This window comes from Solanum verrucosum, unplaced genomic scaffold (genome assembly GCF_900185275.1).
Source record: "Solanum verrucosum unplaced genomic scaffold, falcon-dt-bn FXZP01000094.1, whole genome shotgun sequence".
Taxonomy (NCBI): Eukaryota; Viridiplantae; Streptophyta; class Magnoliopsida; order Solanales; family Solanaceae; genus Solanum; species Solanum verrucosum.
The window spans coordinates 2,782,390-2,801,593 of NW_026019970.1; the positions used below are offsets into that span (position 1 = coordinate 2,782,390).

The 19,204-nt window shown below is 34.8% G+C and overlaps 1 protein-coding gene across 1 annotated transcript; it reads left to right on the forward strand.

Moving 5' to 3' along the window:
• The first annotated feature begins 15,051 nt into the window (after window positions 1–15,051).
• On the forward strand, window positions 15,052–18,926 carry LOC125817030 (aldose reductase). Its single transcript, XM_049496619.1, is given in 8 exon segments — window positions 15,052–15,194; window positions 16,166–16,216; window positions 17,617–17,760; window positions 17,762–17,872; window positions 17,954–18,160; window positions 18,248–18,319; window positions 18,485–18,721; window positions 18,837–18,926. Coding segments are annotated over 8 exon segments (1,053 nt in total). The 5' UTR covers window positions 15,052–15,053.
• The last annotated feature ends 278 nt before the right edge of the window (window positions 18,927–19,204 follow it).

The window sequence follows — 19,204 nt, forward strand, 5'->3', positions numbered from 1 at the left end:
TTGTATTTTACTTTTCTAACTTTGTCTGTTTAAGATTTCAGTAATAATAATTTAAAACCTGACAATGTCATGTCATGTCATGAACCGAGTGAACAAAATGAGGCAGGTAATGATGAGTGCGAGGAATACGAAGGAGAAAATGAGGTACCCGAACATATTGCTGAGGAGTTTCGACAATTCGAGAATCAACACAAGCCAAATCTTGAAGAAACCAAAACTGTGAATCTCGGAGATGAGGAATGTGTCAAAGAAGTCAGGATCAGTGTCCATCTGACTGAAGCCCAAAAAAAAGACCTAGTTCGTTTGCTCAGGGAGAACATTGATGTATTTGCTTGGTCTTATGAAGACATGCCAGGGCTGAGCACGAATATGGTATCCCACAAGTTGTCGATAAATCCAGATTTTAGTCCAGTAAAACAAAAGACTCATAGTTCAAGCCTGAGTTGAGTTTGCAGATCAAAGAGGAGATTACAAAGCAGATCGAGTCCCAAATAGTGGAAGTGATGCAGTATCCGACTTGGTTAGCTAATGTTGTTCCAGTTGCCAAGAAAGACAGAAAAATCAAAATTTGTGTTGACTACAGAGATCTCAACAAAGCTAGCCCGAAAGATAATTTTCCTTTGTCAAACATTCACATCCTCATTAATAACTGCGCTAAGCATGAGATGCAGTCATTTGTGGATTGTTATGCGGGTTACCACCAGATCCTGATGGACGAAGAAGATGTAGAAAAGACAGCATTCATCACGCCTTGGGGTGTATATAATTATCGAGTGATGCCTTTTGGTCTCAAGAATGTCGGTGCTACTTACATGAGGGCCATGACGACCATCTTTCATCATTGATTCACAAAGAGATCGAGGTGTATATAGATGATGTCATAATCAAGTCCTGCGAGAGTTCGGATCACTTGACTCACTTGAGGAAGTTCTTTGATTGCTTGCGTCGATACAATTTGAAGTTAAATCCCGCCAAGTGTGCTTTTGGAGTGCCAGCTGGCAAGTTGTTGGAATTTATAGTCAGCAGGAGGGGTATTGAGCTTGACCCTTCCAAGATCAAGGTGATCCAGGAATTACCTCATCCGAAGACCAAGAAAGAGGTGATGAGTTTTTTAGGAAGGTTGAAATACATTAACCGGTTCATAGCTCAATCCATCGTGGTGTGTGAGCCTATCTTTAAGTTATTAAAAAAAGATATCTCGATTAAGTGGACCGGAGAATGTCAAACTATTTTTGATTCCATCAAGAACTATTTGTCTAATCCACCGGTGTTGGTCCCTCCGCGAGAAGGGAGTCCGTTATTGTTATATTTGTCGGTCTCAGATAACGCATTGGGATGCGTGCTTGGTCAACATGATGAAACAGGGAAGAAGGAGCGAACCATTTATTACTTGAGCAAAAAGTTCACTCCATATGAGGCTCGTTACACTCTTTTGTAAAGAACATGTTGTGCTTTGACTTGGATCGCTCAAAATTTAAGACATTATTTGTCTTCTTATACCACATACCTCATCTCCAAGATGGACCCGTTGAAGTTTTTTTTCCAGAAAGCAATGTCGATCGGGAAGTTGGCTAAATGGCAATTGCTTTTGAGTGAATTTGACATTGTGTATGTGACTCAGAAGGCGATAAAAGCACAGGTCTTGGCTGATCATCTTGTGGAGAATCCAGTTGATGAAGAGTATGAACCGCTCAAGACTTATTTTCCCGATGAGGAAGTTTCGTTTGTTGGTGAGGATATTTCTGAAGCATTCCCTGGTTGGAGAGTGTTCTTTGATGGAGCGGTGAATCATCAAGGGAAGGGAATCAGAGCGGTCATAGTGTCAGAAACCGGTCAGCACTATCCTATGGCGGCTAAACTCCGATTCGAATGCACGAACAACATGGTTGAGTATGAAGCTTGCATCCTAGGTCTGAAGATGGCAATTGATATGAATGTTCACGAGCTACTGGTTATTGGAGATTCAGATTTGCTGATTCATCAGGTTCAATGAGAATGGGCCGTAAAGAAAGCAAAGATCACACCATACGTGCAGTATATACAGAAGTTGTGCAAAAGATTTCGCAAGATTGAGTTCAGACACACTCCCAGGACACAGAATGAGTTGGCTGATGCTCTTGCCACCATTGCCTCAATGATTAAACATCCATATACAAGTTATATTGATCCAGTGGATATAGAGGTAAAAGAGCAGCCTGTCCATTGTTCGCATGTTGAAGCGGAACCAGATGGTCTGCCTTGGTATTTTGACATCAAGAAGTATTTAGGGGACGGAACTTATCCTGAGAATGCAACATTCAACCAGAAGAAGTTGATACGCCGTATGGCCCTCAATTTCTTTGCAAGTGGGGAAATCTTTTATAGGAGGACTCCAGATTTAGGTCTTCTCAAATGTGTTAATGCTAGTGAAGCTGCAAAGCTTCTTGAACAGATACATGTTGGAGTTTGTGGTACTCATATGAATGGGCACACTTTAGCGAGGACGATCATCTGAGTCGGTTATTTTTGGATGACTATGGAACATGATTGCTGCAAGTTCGTGCAGAAATGTCATAAATGTCAAGAGCATGGTGATTTGATTCGAGTGCCGCCTCACAAACTCAATGATATGAGTTCACCTTGACCGTTTGTAGCTTGGGGCATGGATGTCATTAGTCCGGTAGAGCTAGCCGCCTCTAACAGACACAGATTCATTTTAGTTGCCATTGACTACTTCACCAAATGGGTGGAAGCAGCTTCGTATAAGTCTGTGACCAAGAAAGTTGTAGTTGATTTTGTTCGCAACAATTTCATATGTAGGTTTGGAGTTCTAGAATCCATCATTACTGATAATGGAGCGAATCTCAACAGTCACTTGATGAGAAAGATATGTGAACAATTCAAGATTACTGACCGAAACTCAACCGCCTATCGTTCCCAAATGAATGGAGCCGTAGAAGCTGCCAACAAGAACATAAAGAAGAACTTGAGGAAGATGATTAACAATCGCAGAGGTTGGCACGAGATGTTGTCATATGTTTTGTTGGGTTACCGAACGACTGTCAGAATATCAATTGGAGCTACTCCTTCATTGAGAATCATCCAAGAAGCTAAATTGAGTGATGCTGAATGGGTTCGCAAGCGGTTTGATCAGTTAACATTGATTGATGAGAATAAAATGGTTGTTGTTTGTCATGGACAACTATATCGACAGAGAATGATTCATGCTTTCCGCAAGAAAGTAAGAGCCAGGATATTTGAAGTTGGTCAGTTGGTTCTTAAGCGCATTTTCCCTCACCAAGATGAATATAAAGGAAAATTTGCGCCAAATTGGCAAGGGCCTTACAAGGTTCGCAAACTGTTATCCGGAGGTGCCTTGGTCCTGTCGGAGATAAATGGCACCGAATGGCCGAAACCGATCAACTCAGATGCTGTCAAAAGATACTATGTGTGAAGTTTCAATTTGTATTTTCTGTCATTTCCTTGTAATCGTTCTACTTGCTTGTAATCGCTTTGTTTAGAATTTTATCCCTTTGTAATGAACTACATCTGACCTGAATTCTCAAGAATGAGATATGTAGGCTGCCTATGTCGGCCTCGGTCACCCTTTTTTATCCCTTTTAATGTTTCCTTTCGTATTTGAACTACGTTCGACCTGAATTCTCAAGAATGAGATACATAGGCGGCCTGTGTCGGCCTCGGTCGGTTTCTTTGTAAATTTCTTATTTTTGTTAATCCTTAAGAGGAGGAACTACATTTGACCTGATTCCTGCCTCAACGAGATACGTAGGCGCCACAAGGGCTCGGTCATATTTTTCGTAAGGATTCCTATTTCCTTTACAATAGAAACTGGGACAAAAATTTTTAGAGAGACTCAAAAATTCTCGAGAAGAAGATCTTTCCAACAAAGTCAAGACTAAAGTTACTTTGAGATTTGCAACTGGGATAGAATTTTTGAGACGATCCCAAAAATTCCTTGATTTGCTCACCAACAGTTCGAGATAAGCCAAGACAGTTAACTGGGACAGAAGTTTTTTAGGATGACCTCAAAAATTTTGATAAGGTTCAGCGAGAGTTTAGAGCAACTTTGAATACTTCCCAACGAGTAATCAGTTAGATCTCGAGACATCACTCCAAAGGTGTTCATTAAGCTTTACGTGACATGACACTTGGCAGTGACTTTTTCCAAACATTACTTTTGAAAATCTATTTTCCTTATAAGCTCTTCCTTCATGTTTTAATTATTTTTGCATAAAAATATTTTGTCTAATCTATCAAGAAGCGGGAGATCGGAGAAATCAACCGGAGATAGCAAGACAAGGTCATGCATTACAGGAAAAATGAAGTCATGTATTGCGGGAAAAAGACTCATACATCGCGGGAAAAAGATTCATACATCGCGAGAAAGGAGATTCATGCATTGCAAGAGAAAGATTCATGCATCGCAATAAAAGAGATTCATGCATTGCAAGAGAAAGAAGTCATGCATCACGGAGAAGTCATGCATAACAAGAGAAAGAAGTCATGCATCTCGAAAAAGAAGTCATGCATCGCGAAAAAGAAGTCATGCATCGCGGAAAAGAGATTTATGCATCATAAGAGAAAGATTAATGCATCCCGGGAAAGGAGCTATCCATCGCAAGAGAAAGAATTACCCATCACAAGAAAATCAACATCGACTACATCATTTTTCTTTGCAAAAACGACGTCAAGAGAAACATCGACAACGACATTAAGAGAACTTTCAACATATTACATCAGCCTATTTTATTACTTTGACATCAAAGGAAGAGTACATTGAAAATTATATTGTAAATATGAGACACAAGCTTTATTTGTTTTACGTCAAATCTGATGGAGTTGACGTCAAACGTTCAAGGAGAGAAATTAAGTGTCAACACAGTAAAAGACACTATCACCCATTTGAATTGCATTTTTATACTAATGAGTTTTATCTCAGTCTTTGTCGAGAGCATCCAAAAGGATGAATTCTCCAAAACAAACCACAGGTGCGGACTACATCAAAAGGGATGCAGCACAACGTGGAATTTTTTCTTAGCAGCGAACTGGGACATAGTCCAAAGAGGAGTGTCAAACTCTTAGGACACGAGTAGAGGAGCGACTTCCACCACAATCAAACCACACCCCTGTTAGAAGGCATGTGGGTTTTCTTTAAGTTTATCAGTTTCAGTTTTGCATCCGGAAGTTTTGATTTTCACCGGAAGCAGCTTTCTAATCAGAGTGACAATGCTCTAAGAGCGTTGGAGATTATGTCCGTGTGAGTTTTTATTTATGGGTGTGAAGCGCGTCACATTCATGGCTAAGAGGTTGCAAGCCTCCTTTTCATACTCGACTTACTTTGTCACTTTTCCAAAATCAAAGGTTATCTTGCATAATAGATTTCATTTTCAACCGATAGAGTCGAACTACAAGTAGCCTGATTCCCTAGGTTGAGGGATATGTAGGCGGACTCAATGTTGAAACTCGGTTGTATTCCAACATTCATTCTTAAATCTTATTTCCGAGCATTTTGATCCCTCCATAATTCGATATTAGGATGGCTTTTGAATTCATCTAAAATCGTGCGTGAAAATCAAGTTTATCGAACTACAAGTGGCCTGAATTCTCATATAGTCTGAGATATGTAGGAAACCCATTTTCCGGGGTTCGGTCATAATTCCTAAAGTCCGTACCAAAATCCCTTTTCCAAAAGATGAAAATGTGGTCGGTCAAAATTGGATTAGTCAATTTTATTTTCCTCGAATTTCTTGCATCAATCTGAGTAAAACGAGGGACAGCTGTTCACAACCAATTTTGACCCGCCACGATAGGAATTAACTTTTGAGCTTCCTAATTTTGAAGCAATTTGAAATAATTGGTTTTGTGGAAAAAGACTCAGAATATTTCTCAAGTTTTTGAAATGGTTTTACTTATTTATGTGTTTTTTTAAAAATAATTAATGTGTTTTATATAGGCACATATATTCAATTAGTTTATTTAGTAGTTAAGATATGTCACAATTTTTTTTTTATACTTGTGAGTTAAATATTTTATTAGTTTAATTTAGTCTTAATTATAGTTTTACTTTTAAGACAATTAATTTATTATTTTATAATTAAGATCGATTATTTTATTTCGCTAAGGTTAAGAAGCTCATAAATTAATTATATTAGTTTGTATTATCTTGAATTCTAGACGAAGTTTCTAATTATTTCTTTTGGTTACCTTCTACATCTATATGACTAAATTATTAATCTATCACAAATTTGGCCAAGTCAGAACATTTGTCTGCATTTCACTAAAAGATCGATTTTCTTTTTTTGGGCCCTTTTATCCGAATTTCCAGCAACCCACCTTTAATTCCTGGTCCATTTCAAAACAATTCCAGCGCCTAGCCCATTTCCATCACCAACTAAAGAAACCCAAAACCTTCACGTTCCAGCTCCAACGTTCTCAAACAAACACACGGAAAGCAGAAACGGCAATAGACGGAAAAGTAGCGAGGAGCGCAGAAACAGTACAACAGGAGCAGTCCGTATTGATTGTCCTCCCTAGCGTGAGATTAAGTCGTGTGGCATGGAGATGATGATGGAATCAATCCGGAGCGTCGAGTCGCCCTTTCCTCTTCCGGAATGAGGTTGAATCTTCATAAAAAGGATGTCTTCCCGGATTTGTGAAAGATTTTTGGCATTTTGAATTTGAAATTGGGCCCTGGTTTGCCAAAAAAAATGTTCGTTTTCTTCGCCCAAATCTACCCTAATTTCCCTGCTATATATACTCGCTTATTATTCACCGAAAGGGATTTTTTTTGGAGTTGGAAATTTAGTGTTAGAGAAAATAGTTGGAGAAACTATTAGGGATTTTAGGGAGAAAAGATACGCAGAATAGTAAAAACAGAAAATAGCAAAAATATATACCAAGTACTCCAAGAGAAACAGAAGAAATACTTAGTTTCGGTGTTTGAGTTTGATATCTCTGCCCAAACACCCTTACTGTTGTTCGTGTTCGAGTCTCGGCGTAGTGAAGGTCGTCGTTCTGCTCGTGCTGTCTCATTTCGCTGCCCTGAGAAAGGTAACCCATTCACTCTGATAACTTTCTCTTCATCTCTTTTGCTATTCGCTTCTGTTAATGTTGAAAAATCATTATTCAGTTGGTTGTTCGTTGATTAGTTATCGTTGAATTGATGTTGTTTTGACATGAAGCACATGTTCTTAATCGCTTCCATGAGTTAGTTGTAATATTGTTTTAAGGTTCTGTGAAATTTTATCGGATATGGTCATTTCTGCCTTTTTTTTTTTTTTGCTCAAATGTGTTTTGATGTTTCCTCTTCTTGAAACTAGTTCTGGAGTGCTGTTAAATCAATATTATTTTGTTTGTGCCGTGTTAAGCATCAGTTATGCTATATTTAGGGTCGTCACTATTTGAGGTTGCCCTTTTTTATAGGTTGAAGTTTTAAAAGCCGACCAATATGGTTAAGTATATGTTGTGCAATCGCATTCTTATCGCTTGGTTTTATCTATTTTTTGATTGTCTTCCTGCCGAATGTGAGTTACTTAAATCAAGTCATGTCCTCATATTTATCCAACTTTTGAGCCGAAAATGCATGCTATTTACCGTTTTAAGTTAAGCTTCTTTAGCATGTACCCTTTATCTTTGTCTTGTTTTCGTTTTCAAGAGGTCTGTGTTAGTGTTCCCAAAATATATCATATCTTGCTTTAGCATTAGATACTAAGATCTTGTTGCTAGAATTGTTCTTAGCTTATGTTGGTTAATGTGGCGTTTCAAATATTAATTCGATGAGGACGCGATTTGCTTGTGCGTGTGACTGGTCTGGGCATAACAAAATGAAGAATTTCTTTAGCTTAACTAAATTATATAGTTGAAGTTTCAGTTCATATTTGTGGGTTTAGTTAGATTTTTTTTTATTTCAAAAATGTTAATTAATCCAATATAGTTTTACTTGAATTTTTCTTCTCTCTCTGATGATGCTTGATAATTAATTGGTCATTTTATGTATTTGATAGTCCATCAAGACTCGTTTTGTCTTGTTCATTTTAACTTAGTATTGTGTTAATTATTTCATAAGATTATGTCACTGCTTCTTTTCATGTTATTAGGATAGTTATTTAATTGGATTGGCATGTTTGATATCAATAGTTTAAAATTATTGAACTTGGTTTTCCTTTGTTTTCTTGCACAGTTGATTTCTGGAAAGTTTATTAATTCCCTTTTGACTCTTCATCCCATTATTGTCCGTTACCTTGGATATAAAAGTATTAAGCATTCACCAGTTTCCCTTCCAATTTATTATTTAAATGTTGTGTTGTTCACGATTGACTGGTGTGTGTCACTTCATTTATTATTAATTTTTAATTTATCACTTCATTTCCTCCTCAAAAATGCTAATTATGTAATTTGTTTGTTTTGCATGTGAAATCTGTCTTGGTCCCATGGATCCCATCCTTGCATTTTCCTTTGGGCCATGGAGACCCAATTCTATTTTACCTGAGTTGATCAGCTATAAAAAATTGACGAACAGGAATTGGGGTCGATACATCGAGAATATACAACAATATATATTAAGTATATATGTTGTGTATTGAGACAGAACCAGGCCCAAAAGCCCACCTCTATTTATTTTGAGTTGTATTTTGTTAATTTGGGCCTAAACCCCCCTTGTCATTATTTATTATTATTGTGTTAATTCTTAGGACAGGTGGAAAAAATTGGGCCTAAAGTCCAAAGAAATATTTTCTTTTATGTTAGTTTAGGACAGGTGCAAGGGACTCAAATAGGTCAAAGGCCCAAAATGAAAATGGGCCCAAATATTGGCCCAGGCGGATAGGAAAACCAGATTTGGGCCCAAATCTCTTTCCCTCATTTCCTTGTTGTGTTTGTTTACTCGTTATTATTTGTTATTAATCTTAAAGTTAAAATTTTCAAATCTCCAAAAGACACCCATTTTGAATTAATCACTTAACTAAATTAGCCGTTTCTTTCTTGACTTAAAAATAAATAAATAAGTAAGTTTACAAAATACTTCATATTGCGATATTTTTCTGTTTCTCCCTTAAAACGGTAGTAACTATCAAGTAGTTCGCTTTTGCAATTCAAGATAAGTTAAAATATTTTAGCCAAATAATTAATTGCAGAATAACCACATATTAGCGGGCATTTTGGGTGCTTTCAAACCCTTACCGAAGTCTATCTCTCTCTCATGAGGGACTCTGGGTAGATCATCTGGAAAGACTTCTGGAAACTCTTTTACTACCGAAACTGACTGAATAGGAGGTATCTCAACACTAGAGTCATTAACTCAGACTAAGTGATAGACACACCCTTTGGAAACTAACTTTCTTGCCTTAAGGTACGAAATAAAACGACCCTTAGGCACTACTGAACTACTTTTCCACTCTAAGACTAGCTCATTAGGGCTTTGGAACTTAACAACTCGAGTTCTACAATCAATGGAGGCATAATAGGCATGAAGCCAGTCCATACCTAGAATGATGCCGAAGTCTACCATGTCTAACTCAATTAAGTCAGCCATGGTGTCTTTGTGATTCATGGAAATAACACAATCACGATATACTCACTCAGCTAGAATAGACTCCCCAACAGTTGTAGAAACACAAAAGGGTTCACAGAGTTTCTCAAGAAGAACATCAATATTATTTGTAACACAAGGGGTTACAAAAGATAAACTTGTTCCTGGGTCTAGCAAAGCATAAACATCAATAGTAAAAACTTTGATCATACCTATGACAACATCTGGAGAGTTCTTTTGCTCTTGCCGACTAGTGATCGTATAAAGACGGTTTGATCCTTCGCCAGTACCGAAAATAGCTCCTCTAGGTGCAACCCCGTCTACTGGAGCTATTGATGAAGATTGGGTTCTATTGCCTTGATTCCCATTACCTTAACGGTTCTTAGGGAACTCTTTCATAAAATGACCATTCTGGCCACACTTGAAACATCCAGTAGAGCCATCAAGACACAACCCTGAGTGGTTCCTACCACACTTAGCACATGCAGGAATCTTAGTACCCCCTTGTGCCCTACTACCTTGTGACTGTGTAGGTCTAGCTCTGAAATTCTAGGAATTATGACTATTGTAGTCACATTTGTTTCTTGGTGCAGGTACACCAACAGATGATGGAGAAGGTCCTTTCTGCTTATACTGGAAAGAAGACCGGTTCACATTACTCTTTTGCTGCCCGGATTCATTCCATGATGTCTTAGCCCTCTTATTCTTAAACCCTTCTCTATCCCTCAGTTTGTCCTCCTCAACTTGTTGCACAAAGATCATCAGCCTTGCTATGCCCATGTCACCTATTAGCATAGTTGCCTTACTTTCCTAATCTGACAAACGAGGCAGCCCAACAATGAATAAACTCATCCTGCTCCTCATGTCGGCAACCATCTTTTTACTTTTCTTAGCTCACGAGGAAAGAAACACCTCATGAAAGCACTCTCAAAACAGTCCAACTCACAATCGGTTACGCGCAAGCACGAGTTAGAAAGAAACTTTTTACAGATAAAACTCTAACGCACGAAATGAGTATGAAATAAGTGAAGGAATTTCCTAAATGTTGCAGCCTCCTAATTATAGATGTGGCGCGCTTCACACCGATAACTAGGACTCTACACATATGGCTTCATAGACTCCCTAGGACTCTTGAACTCTATACTCTGATACCAAGTTTGTCACACCCTTGGAGGGAGTAGCACTCGAGAACCATTGCTAGCCCCAAAAGAACCCTTGGCCTGGCTTACTTACTCAGCAGAAGACTTAAACATAAGAAATATAACTCATGCAATAACTTAAAAGATAATAACTTAGCCAAAATGGCAACTCAAGTCTTAAAGGTATACAATTGAAATGAATAAGACTAAAGAATTATTACTATCTATCTATGAAGCCTCTAAAACAAAGAGGGATGTCGGGACAAGACCCCCGATCATCCTAACAATGAAATACTAAAAGCAAATGATAAAAGGATCCCTCCGGAAAGCTAGGAGGCTCACCAACAGACTCTGAGTTCTCAACTGGATCAATGAGGCAATGGGTGATGATCCTAGTTACCTGTGTCTGCATCATAATACGATGCAGGCCAAATGGCATTAGTACATTGAATGTACGAGTATGCGAGAGGAAAACTGAACATAACATAAGCTTGAAAGAATCTGAAAGAAACACTTACCTTGGCTTTACTCAACTCATGAATAACTTAACTCAATATAAGCAATAAAACACAAGCAATATATGGAAAGCTTTATAAAACTATAGAAAGCAACTTAGTTCGTTAAAGAAAATGCAATAACAAACTCAATTTTACTTATATAATAAAGTAATATAGTTTATGTGGGAGTTTCTCTAATCGACAACCATCACTATGAGCCTAAGTGGTGATACAACGTCTTTCCCACGCTGCCAGAACTGTCCTATACTTTTCCTTCAAATAGGACACCTTAACTAAGTGGATCCACTAGTCTATGCTTAAAAGCACTTAAGGAATCATCTAAAAAGTATGATCCTTTACTACTCATGATGGCTACTTGGTTTAAGGAGACTTGAGTCATTATAAACTCGCGTCCCCATATCGGTGCTCAATACTACTCCAAAAATGTACTTAGCTCATATGTTTTTAGAACAAAACTTCTTTCTTTGGTTTGAGATAATTACTCAAAACTTAGCTTAAAAGCTCTCTTGGAATCGATGTTCCCTTTCTTTCTCAAATGTGAAAACATTTCTAACTTTTAGGAATACTTAGTTCCCGTATAATCTTTGAAGAAATGAACTTTACTCTTAACTCTTTAGTCAACTCGAAACTTAAGTATTAAGACAAAGTTAAAACGTTTGCGAAAAACTTTTGAAAACTTTATGAACTTCTCTTGACTTGCTTCTTAACTTCTAGAATTGACTCTTCACTTTCCTTGAATTGAATTAGGGATTCAAGGTTCATGATCTCATGTTTATGGATGATTTCATGATGTTTAGACGTACCTTAGAGTGTTGGAATCAACTAGAAAACATAGGTACGTTGCTAAGGAACTAGTACAGAAAGAAGGGGGAAATGGGATGAGCTGGCATCCTTGGCGCTTTGAGAGGCGTGGGGCACCAGAGCCCAAAGTTCAAAGATCCCTGCTTGGGGCTCTAAGAGGGGCGACGCCCCAGAGGCAAAATATCAGAGGGTTCTTCTTGGGGCTATGAGAGGGACGACACCTCAGGCCCCTATTTCGACTTGGTTCTTCCCCCCAAACACTTAGAAACAACTTATTCATCAATATATGCAATATTTAACTCGAATTCAAACCTAATAACATGAATCAATCTCAAGAAACTTCAACAACAAGAACCCACAAGATTCCAATTGAATTATCATCAAGAACTCATAGGATTTACTTTCAAATCAATATAACTTTGCTGAATTGAATCATGATTGGCGCGTAGGTGAACTGACCCAACGCTATGTGATCTCACATACCTCGTAGGATTGAATCCTTGGCTAAATCAATAACCAAACTCGAACATTCTTGACGATTCTTGATTTCTCCTATTTTCTCTTTTCTCCAAGCCCTAGCATGAACTTCAACTTTTCTAAACTAACTAAAATCTGATTTTACCCCAATTAAACTCCTAAAAACGAATTAAAACAATTGGGTAAGGAAAAGACTAAAATACCCTTCCAAAATCCAGATTAGACTTTCCTTATTTGAACAGCCCAACTTCAAATGGGCATATCTCACTCATACGAACTTGGAATCGCGCAAACTCAGCGTCGTTGGAAAGATTATTCCAAGATCTTTCCTATGGTAACTGGAAATACACCTAACACATGCTGAGCTACGAGTTATGGTCATTTGAAGTTGACTAAAAACTCAACTTAACATGCTTAAAAAATTTCCATATTTCAATTCTTTCCAAATGTGACTATTTCCAATTCTTAGCTTCTTCCTAGTTATTTCAATTTGCGAGATGTTACACTTTGTTTTGAGGAAATAACTGTATTTTCCTTATACTTGTTTATTCTTTAAGGTCAAAGTCCTGGATAATAAAGAAAAGTGGGATGCTATATATTTAGTAGGGGTGTACATGACCGGATTGGTTTGGATTTTTCAAATATCAAATCAAACCATTTGTGTAAAAATTTTAAATTTATAAACCAAACCAAACTAACAAAACTCGCGTTTTTTTTTTAGCTTTTCAACCTCGGATTGGTTCGAGTTTTTCAAATATTAAACCAAATCATTTGTGTCAATTTTTTTAATTCTTAAATCAAACCAAACTAATAAACCTTGGGTTTTTTCAGGTTTTTGAATTTTTCCAGTAAAGTATTCATACAAACATATAATTAACTTGTGCTCCAAATATTTATTTATAAGTCCAACCAAAATACAACTATCTAAGGTGTTTCTTAAGAAAATAACACAAAATATGAGATGAGTGATGACACTAAAATATTCAATAGAAAATAATAATGAAATCATATAAAATAAATATTGCAAATTGATAAGTCATAATGAAAAGATCATAATTTAAAAGTACTAAATCATGCAAAAATAAGTCTAATAAGTATTAATTACATGATTAAACATTAAAAAAAATTAAAATTAGATTATGTATTTTAAATGTCTAAACCAATGTAAAACTAAAGAACAAATATTCAACATTGTTGTCATTCTTAGTGTTGAATTAATTTATTTTATAAGCATTAGTATTGATTTAATTTCAAATTGAGCTTTATTGGAGTTACTAATATCTATGAACTATAACCTTTATTGGACCATTCAAAATTTTAAGTCTCAAAAAACTTGAAAAAATATGTTAAAACATAAAAATTATGAAAACGTATAAGTAATATTTAAAAATTACATCAAAGTAAATACTTTTATATATTAAATAAATTTTAAAAATTATATATATATAATGTCGGGTTGGTTTGATCTCGGGTTGACTTTTTTTTAGTTAAAACCAAACCAATTCAAGTATATTCGGGTTTTTTTTTCAATACCAAACGAAGTCAAACCAAACCATTCATCGAGGTTTTTTTCGATTCAACACGATTTGCAATTTGATTCGATTTTTGGTTCGATTTTGTACACCCCTAATTTTTAGGATATCTTGTTTACATTGTGCACTTAGGGCCCGTTTGTGATCGGCTTAAAAAAGTAACTTTTAAATCAAAAATAAAAAGTCAAACTGAAATGACTTTTAAGTCAAAAAATAAAAAATAGGGGGAGACCTACTTTTGGTTTTTGACTTATTTTAAGTCATTTTAAACTTATTTTAAGTAATTTTTGACCTTGTCAAACACTTCTCAACTTATTTTAAGTCATTTTGACTTATTTTAAGTTATTTTTTTATATTTGTCAAACATTTCCAAAAGTCAAAAATTGACTTTAAAATAAATTTGACCAACTTTTAAATCAATCTAAACACCCTCTTAGTACAAGATAGTAGAACTAATATAGAGAATCTGGTTTCAGTATTGAAGGTTGTACTATTTGGTGTTTAGGCTGAAAATCATTTAAGACACTCTTCAACCCCCTCTAGTTTCCAAATGATGTACCAAAGCAACACTTATTTTTTAATGAAAATTGATTAATTTAATTAAACTCACCTTAGAAATTAAAATAGAAAATTTTTATTAAAGATGACATTATTTTTATATTCAAGCTCAAGATTTCTAATTAAAAATTAAAAAAACTCGAAGTCTTTTAGAATAATTAATTTTGGCAGAAACTTTCTCCACTACCACTATTAATTAACTGGATCATTCACAAATGTACAAAACGTAAAAATCTAGAGCAAGAAAACAAAAAAACAAAGAAAAAGAAGGCAAGAAGAGTGTGGTAGGTAGCCAAAAAGAGAACGTGTCACAAAAATGTGTTGCAAAATTTGTGAATGTGTTCAAACGTGTCACAACATGCAATGCTACGTGTCTCTAAACTTTAGCCCCTCCATTTCCCATGCCATATAAATGTCCTTTAATTTATTTTTTTCTTTTATAGTATAGTATCAAAAATCTACACCTCGCTACAATAATAGATACGTTTCGATAGAAGTTAAGATGGCTCAGATGACAATAGACCCACAAGGTGAGAAAATTGAATCTTTTGTACTGTTGAGTGGTCACAAGATTCCTGCTATTGGTTTGGGCACTTGGAGAGCTCATAATGCAAGGGATTCTGTTTATACTGCTATTGTTGAGGTACTCTACCTCGTCCCATTATACATAATTATATTGTATCATATTGATATGTTAAAAGTAATATTGCGAATTGATTATATGTTGATTTGTGTAGATGAAGTAAATTAATAATTTGATTCAACTAGATAAACAAGTATTCATTAGTGGTTTGGTTTAATATTGAGAAAAAAAAACTCGATCATAGTAATTTGGTTTTAACTATAAAAAAAAACAAATTGAACCAACTCAACTCGACGTTTCATGTATACATTTTTTAAAATATTTTATCATACATAATAATATTTATTGTAATATAATTTATAATATTTTTTGAACTTTTTCATATTTTTTTGTCTCTTTAACATATACAAGTTCGGATCAAACTTAAAATTTGAAATGATTCAATAAATATTATAGCACATATATATATTAGTAATTTGAATAAAAACTCAAATCAGAGTCAAATCAATATTAATAGTAACAAAAGAAATTCAATTCAGCAAGAATGACAATAATATTAGATAGTGGATTGTTTGGCCAAGAAAACAAAAGCACTTTATTCGAAATTTTCAAAGTTGATGTGTGTTCGGTATACTTTTTGCAAGTACTTTAAAAAAAAAAAAAAAAAAAAAAAAAAACCTAGCCACCTAGGTGTACGATTAACGGTATGGTATTTTCGATTAAAAAAATTATCTATCAAATTAATTTGGTATGGTTTGGTATTTTCAAATCTCATTTTGAAATTTTGTGTTACTCTAAATTGATAATTACAGTTTGTTCAATTTCGCTTACATATACTCATATAATAAATAAAGAAGTATGACTTTGATTTTTCGCCTCATTCATTCTGGTGCGTGTGAGTCACTTAGAATGTTTTGTGATCTTCATTCCCCAAGGCTTGTCCTTTGGAGCATGAAACCCAACCTTTTAGCAAATTTGATTATTTAAAACTGTTTTTTTATGAGAATTTATGCTCTTGACTATGGCTGCAGGCTGGCTACAGGCATGTTGACACAGCGGCAGAGTATGGAGTCCAAGATGAGGTTCTTTTTCATTTGTGATTATTGCTTTTAAGTTGTTGAATTACATCAAAGTCGCATTATTATGTACAAGTTGTTTAGCATACACATACGATCGAGGCTTAGTTTTCTAAACAGAATTATTGTGCACATAGTTTAAAGTTTTCTATAACAGAATTGGTAAATAGATGTCATTTTAGAGAGAAAATGACATAAATAGTCCTTTAACTATAGGAGTAGGTCTAAAATGGTCTCTTAATTATACACTTAACGGATTTAGTCCTTTAACTATTCAAAAATTTATCAGCTTTTGTCCCTTAACTATACACTTATCGGTTTTAGTTCCTTAACTATAAACTTACAGATTTTACGAGAAAATAAATCTTTTAGCAATTCTTTCTATTGTTTCTCTCTCTCCGCTACTTTTTCTTCAAATTAACCTTATGCGAAGAACATTAACCTCAACGATTTAAAATAAAATTCACGAGAAAAGAAAATATAAGTCATAATTTTATTCAACAAAGGATAAAATGAAGCATATTATTGCTACTAATGACTTGAATATGCTAAACTTTATTATAAAAAGAAAAAAAATTATTACTCGTTAAATCCAAAGTTTGTACTCCAACGACTTCATTGACGAAATTTGTTTAATTTTTCAGAAATTGAAATTTATAAAATATAGATTTGTAATTTACTTTTATTTTTTTTAAATAGATCAATTTTATTATTCTATTCATTTTATTTTACGTAAAGAAATTTGAGTAAATTAAATAAAATCTGCATTGATTAGCATATTCAAGTGTGGATTCAAATCATTAACAACAATTATATGCGTAATTTTATCTTCATTGAATAAAATTAGGAATTATATCTTCTTTCCTCATTAATTTTATTTTGAATCGTTGACGTTATTGCTCTTTTCATGAGAGTAGTTTGAAGAAAAAAGAGCGGGGATAGAGAAACAACTTAAAAAATGGGTTAAAGATTTAATTTCAAGAAGATTTTCGTTAATATAAACCTAAGCTATTTGTATTTTTAAAATGGACAAAGACCAAATTTGATAAGTTTTTGAATACTTAAAGGACTAAAACCGGTAAGTGTATAGTTAAGGAACCAAATTAAAGCTGATAAGTTTTTGAATAGTTAAAGGACTAAATCCATTAAGTATATAGTTAAGGGACCAAATTAAAGCTGATAAGTTTTTGAATAGTTAAAGGACTAAATCCATTAAGTATATAGTTAAGGGACCATTTGAAACCTACTTCTATAGTTAAAGGGACTATTTATGTCATTTTCTCTCATTTTAGACATTTAGGATCGACGGGCAAGTATGAAATTTCATCAGCTTAAACAGATGTTTACCGATCTTATAATTTGTAGTTAACAAGATATATACATTTGTGTTTTGTTCTTATATATAGGTTGGTCATGGAATTAAGGCAGCTATACATGCAGGAGTAGAGAGATCAGCCTTATTTGTGACATCTAAACTATGGTATTATGCTTTAACTTATTTTAAATCTCTAGGATTTTTTTATACATCCAACGTGCAATTAAACGAATTAAGGAGATATTATTGATTGTTTTAGGTGTTGTGATTTGTCACGTGAGAGAGTTCGACCTGCATTGATGAAGACACTCAATGAATTGCAACTGGGTTATCTTGATCTCTACCTGGTACGACTTCCTTTTCGCAGTATTTAGTTGGGTAGTTTTGAAATCTAATAGATGAATGAATCTGCAAATTTTATGTTGAAGATTCATTGGCCCTTCCGTCTCAAGGACGGAGCTAGTAGACCTCCAAAAGCAGGGGAAGTGTCTGACTTCGATTGGGAAGGGGTTTGGAGAGAAATGGAGAAGTTAGTGAAAGATAAACTCGTACGAGATATTGGAGTATGTAATTTCACTGTCAAGAAACTTAAAAAGCTTTTAGATATTGCACAGATAATGCCTTCTGTATGCCAGGTTAGTTGAATATTATATTAATTCTCGTCTTTCAATTAATCGTATCGATGTCCTCCTCTTCTTCCTTTTTTTCATATTACTGATCAGATGGAGATGCACCCTGGATGGAGAAATGAAAAAATGTTGGAAGCTTGCAAGAAAAATAATATTCACGTCACAGTAAGTAACTGAAACTTTATGCATAACAACATATATTAACAATGATTTGGTAGCTAACAAGTTTCAAATGTAATGAACTTGAGGTAGGTACTACTAATACCTCGCGGAGTTGAGACTTGTATATATTTATTTATGCCTGAGGTTGTTTGCATCCACTTTTTTCAGGCGTATTCACCTTTGGGTTCGCGAGAAATTGATCTAATTCATCATCCTGTAGTAGAGAGAGCAGCAGGAAAACTAAATAAAACGCCGGGGCAGGTGCTAGTGAGGTGGGCTATACAAAGAGGAACGAGTACAATTCCGAAATCAGATCTCTCAGAAAGAATAAAAGAGAACATTAAAGTGTTTTCATGGGAAATTCCAGAGCTAGATTTCCAAGCTATTTGTGATGTCCCAGATCAGGTACTTCTCTCTTGTCATTTAAAAGTTCGTTATTACCAGTAGTTTCTACGTAAACAATAATTGAATTCTCGATGTGGATACTAAATAGTTGGGTTTTCATTGATTGTTTGTGCAGATGCGAGTATTAGATGGAGAAGAATTGTTTGTGAACACGAGTGATGGGCCTTACAAGAGCGTAGCAGATATTTGGGACCACGAAATCTAATTTAAGTTTTTTCTTCAGTTTGCCTTGTTTTAGTATATATATATTTCTTTCGCCCTTATTAGCTTTTAAAATAAAATAAGATGAAATGTTGTAGTTGGATGATAATAGTAGGTAATACTACTATATTAATCTTTGAATATATTAAATTTAATGCTTTAGGAAATATATGTATTAGATATTGAATAATTATATTTAATATCAAAGGTAAAATAGACACAAAATGATAAGTTATATCTTGATTTTTCAAACTGAATAAGTATTTTGCTAGAAAATTATTT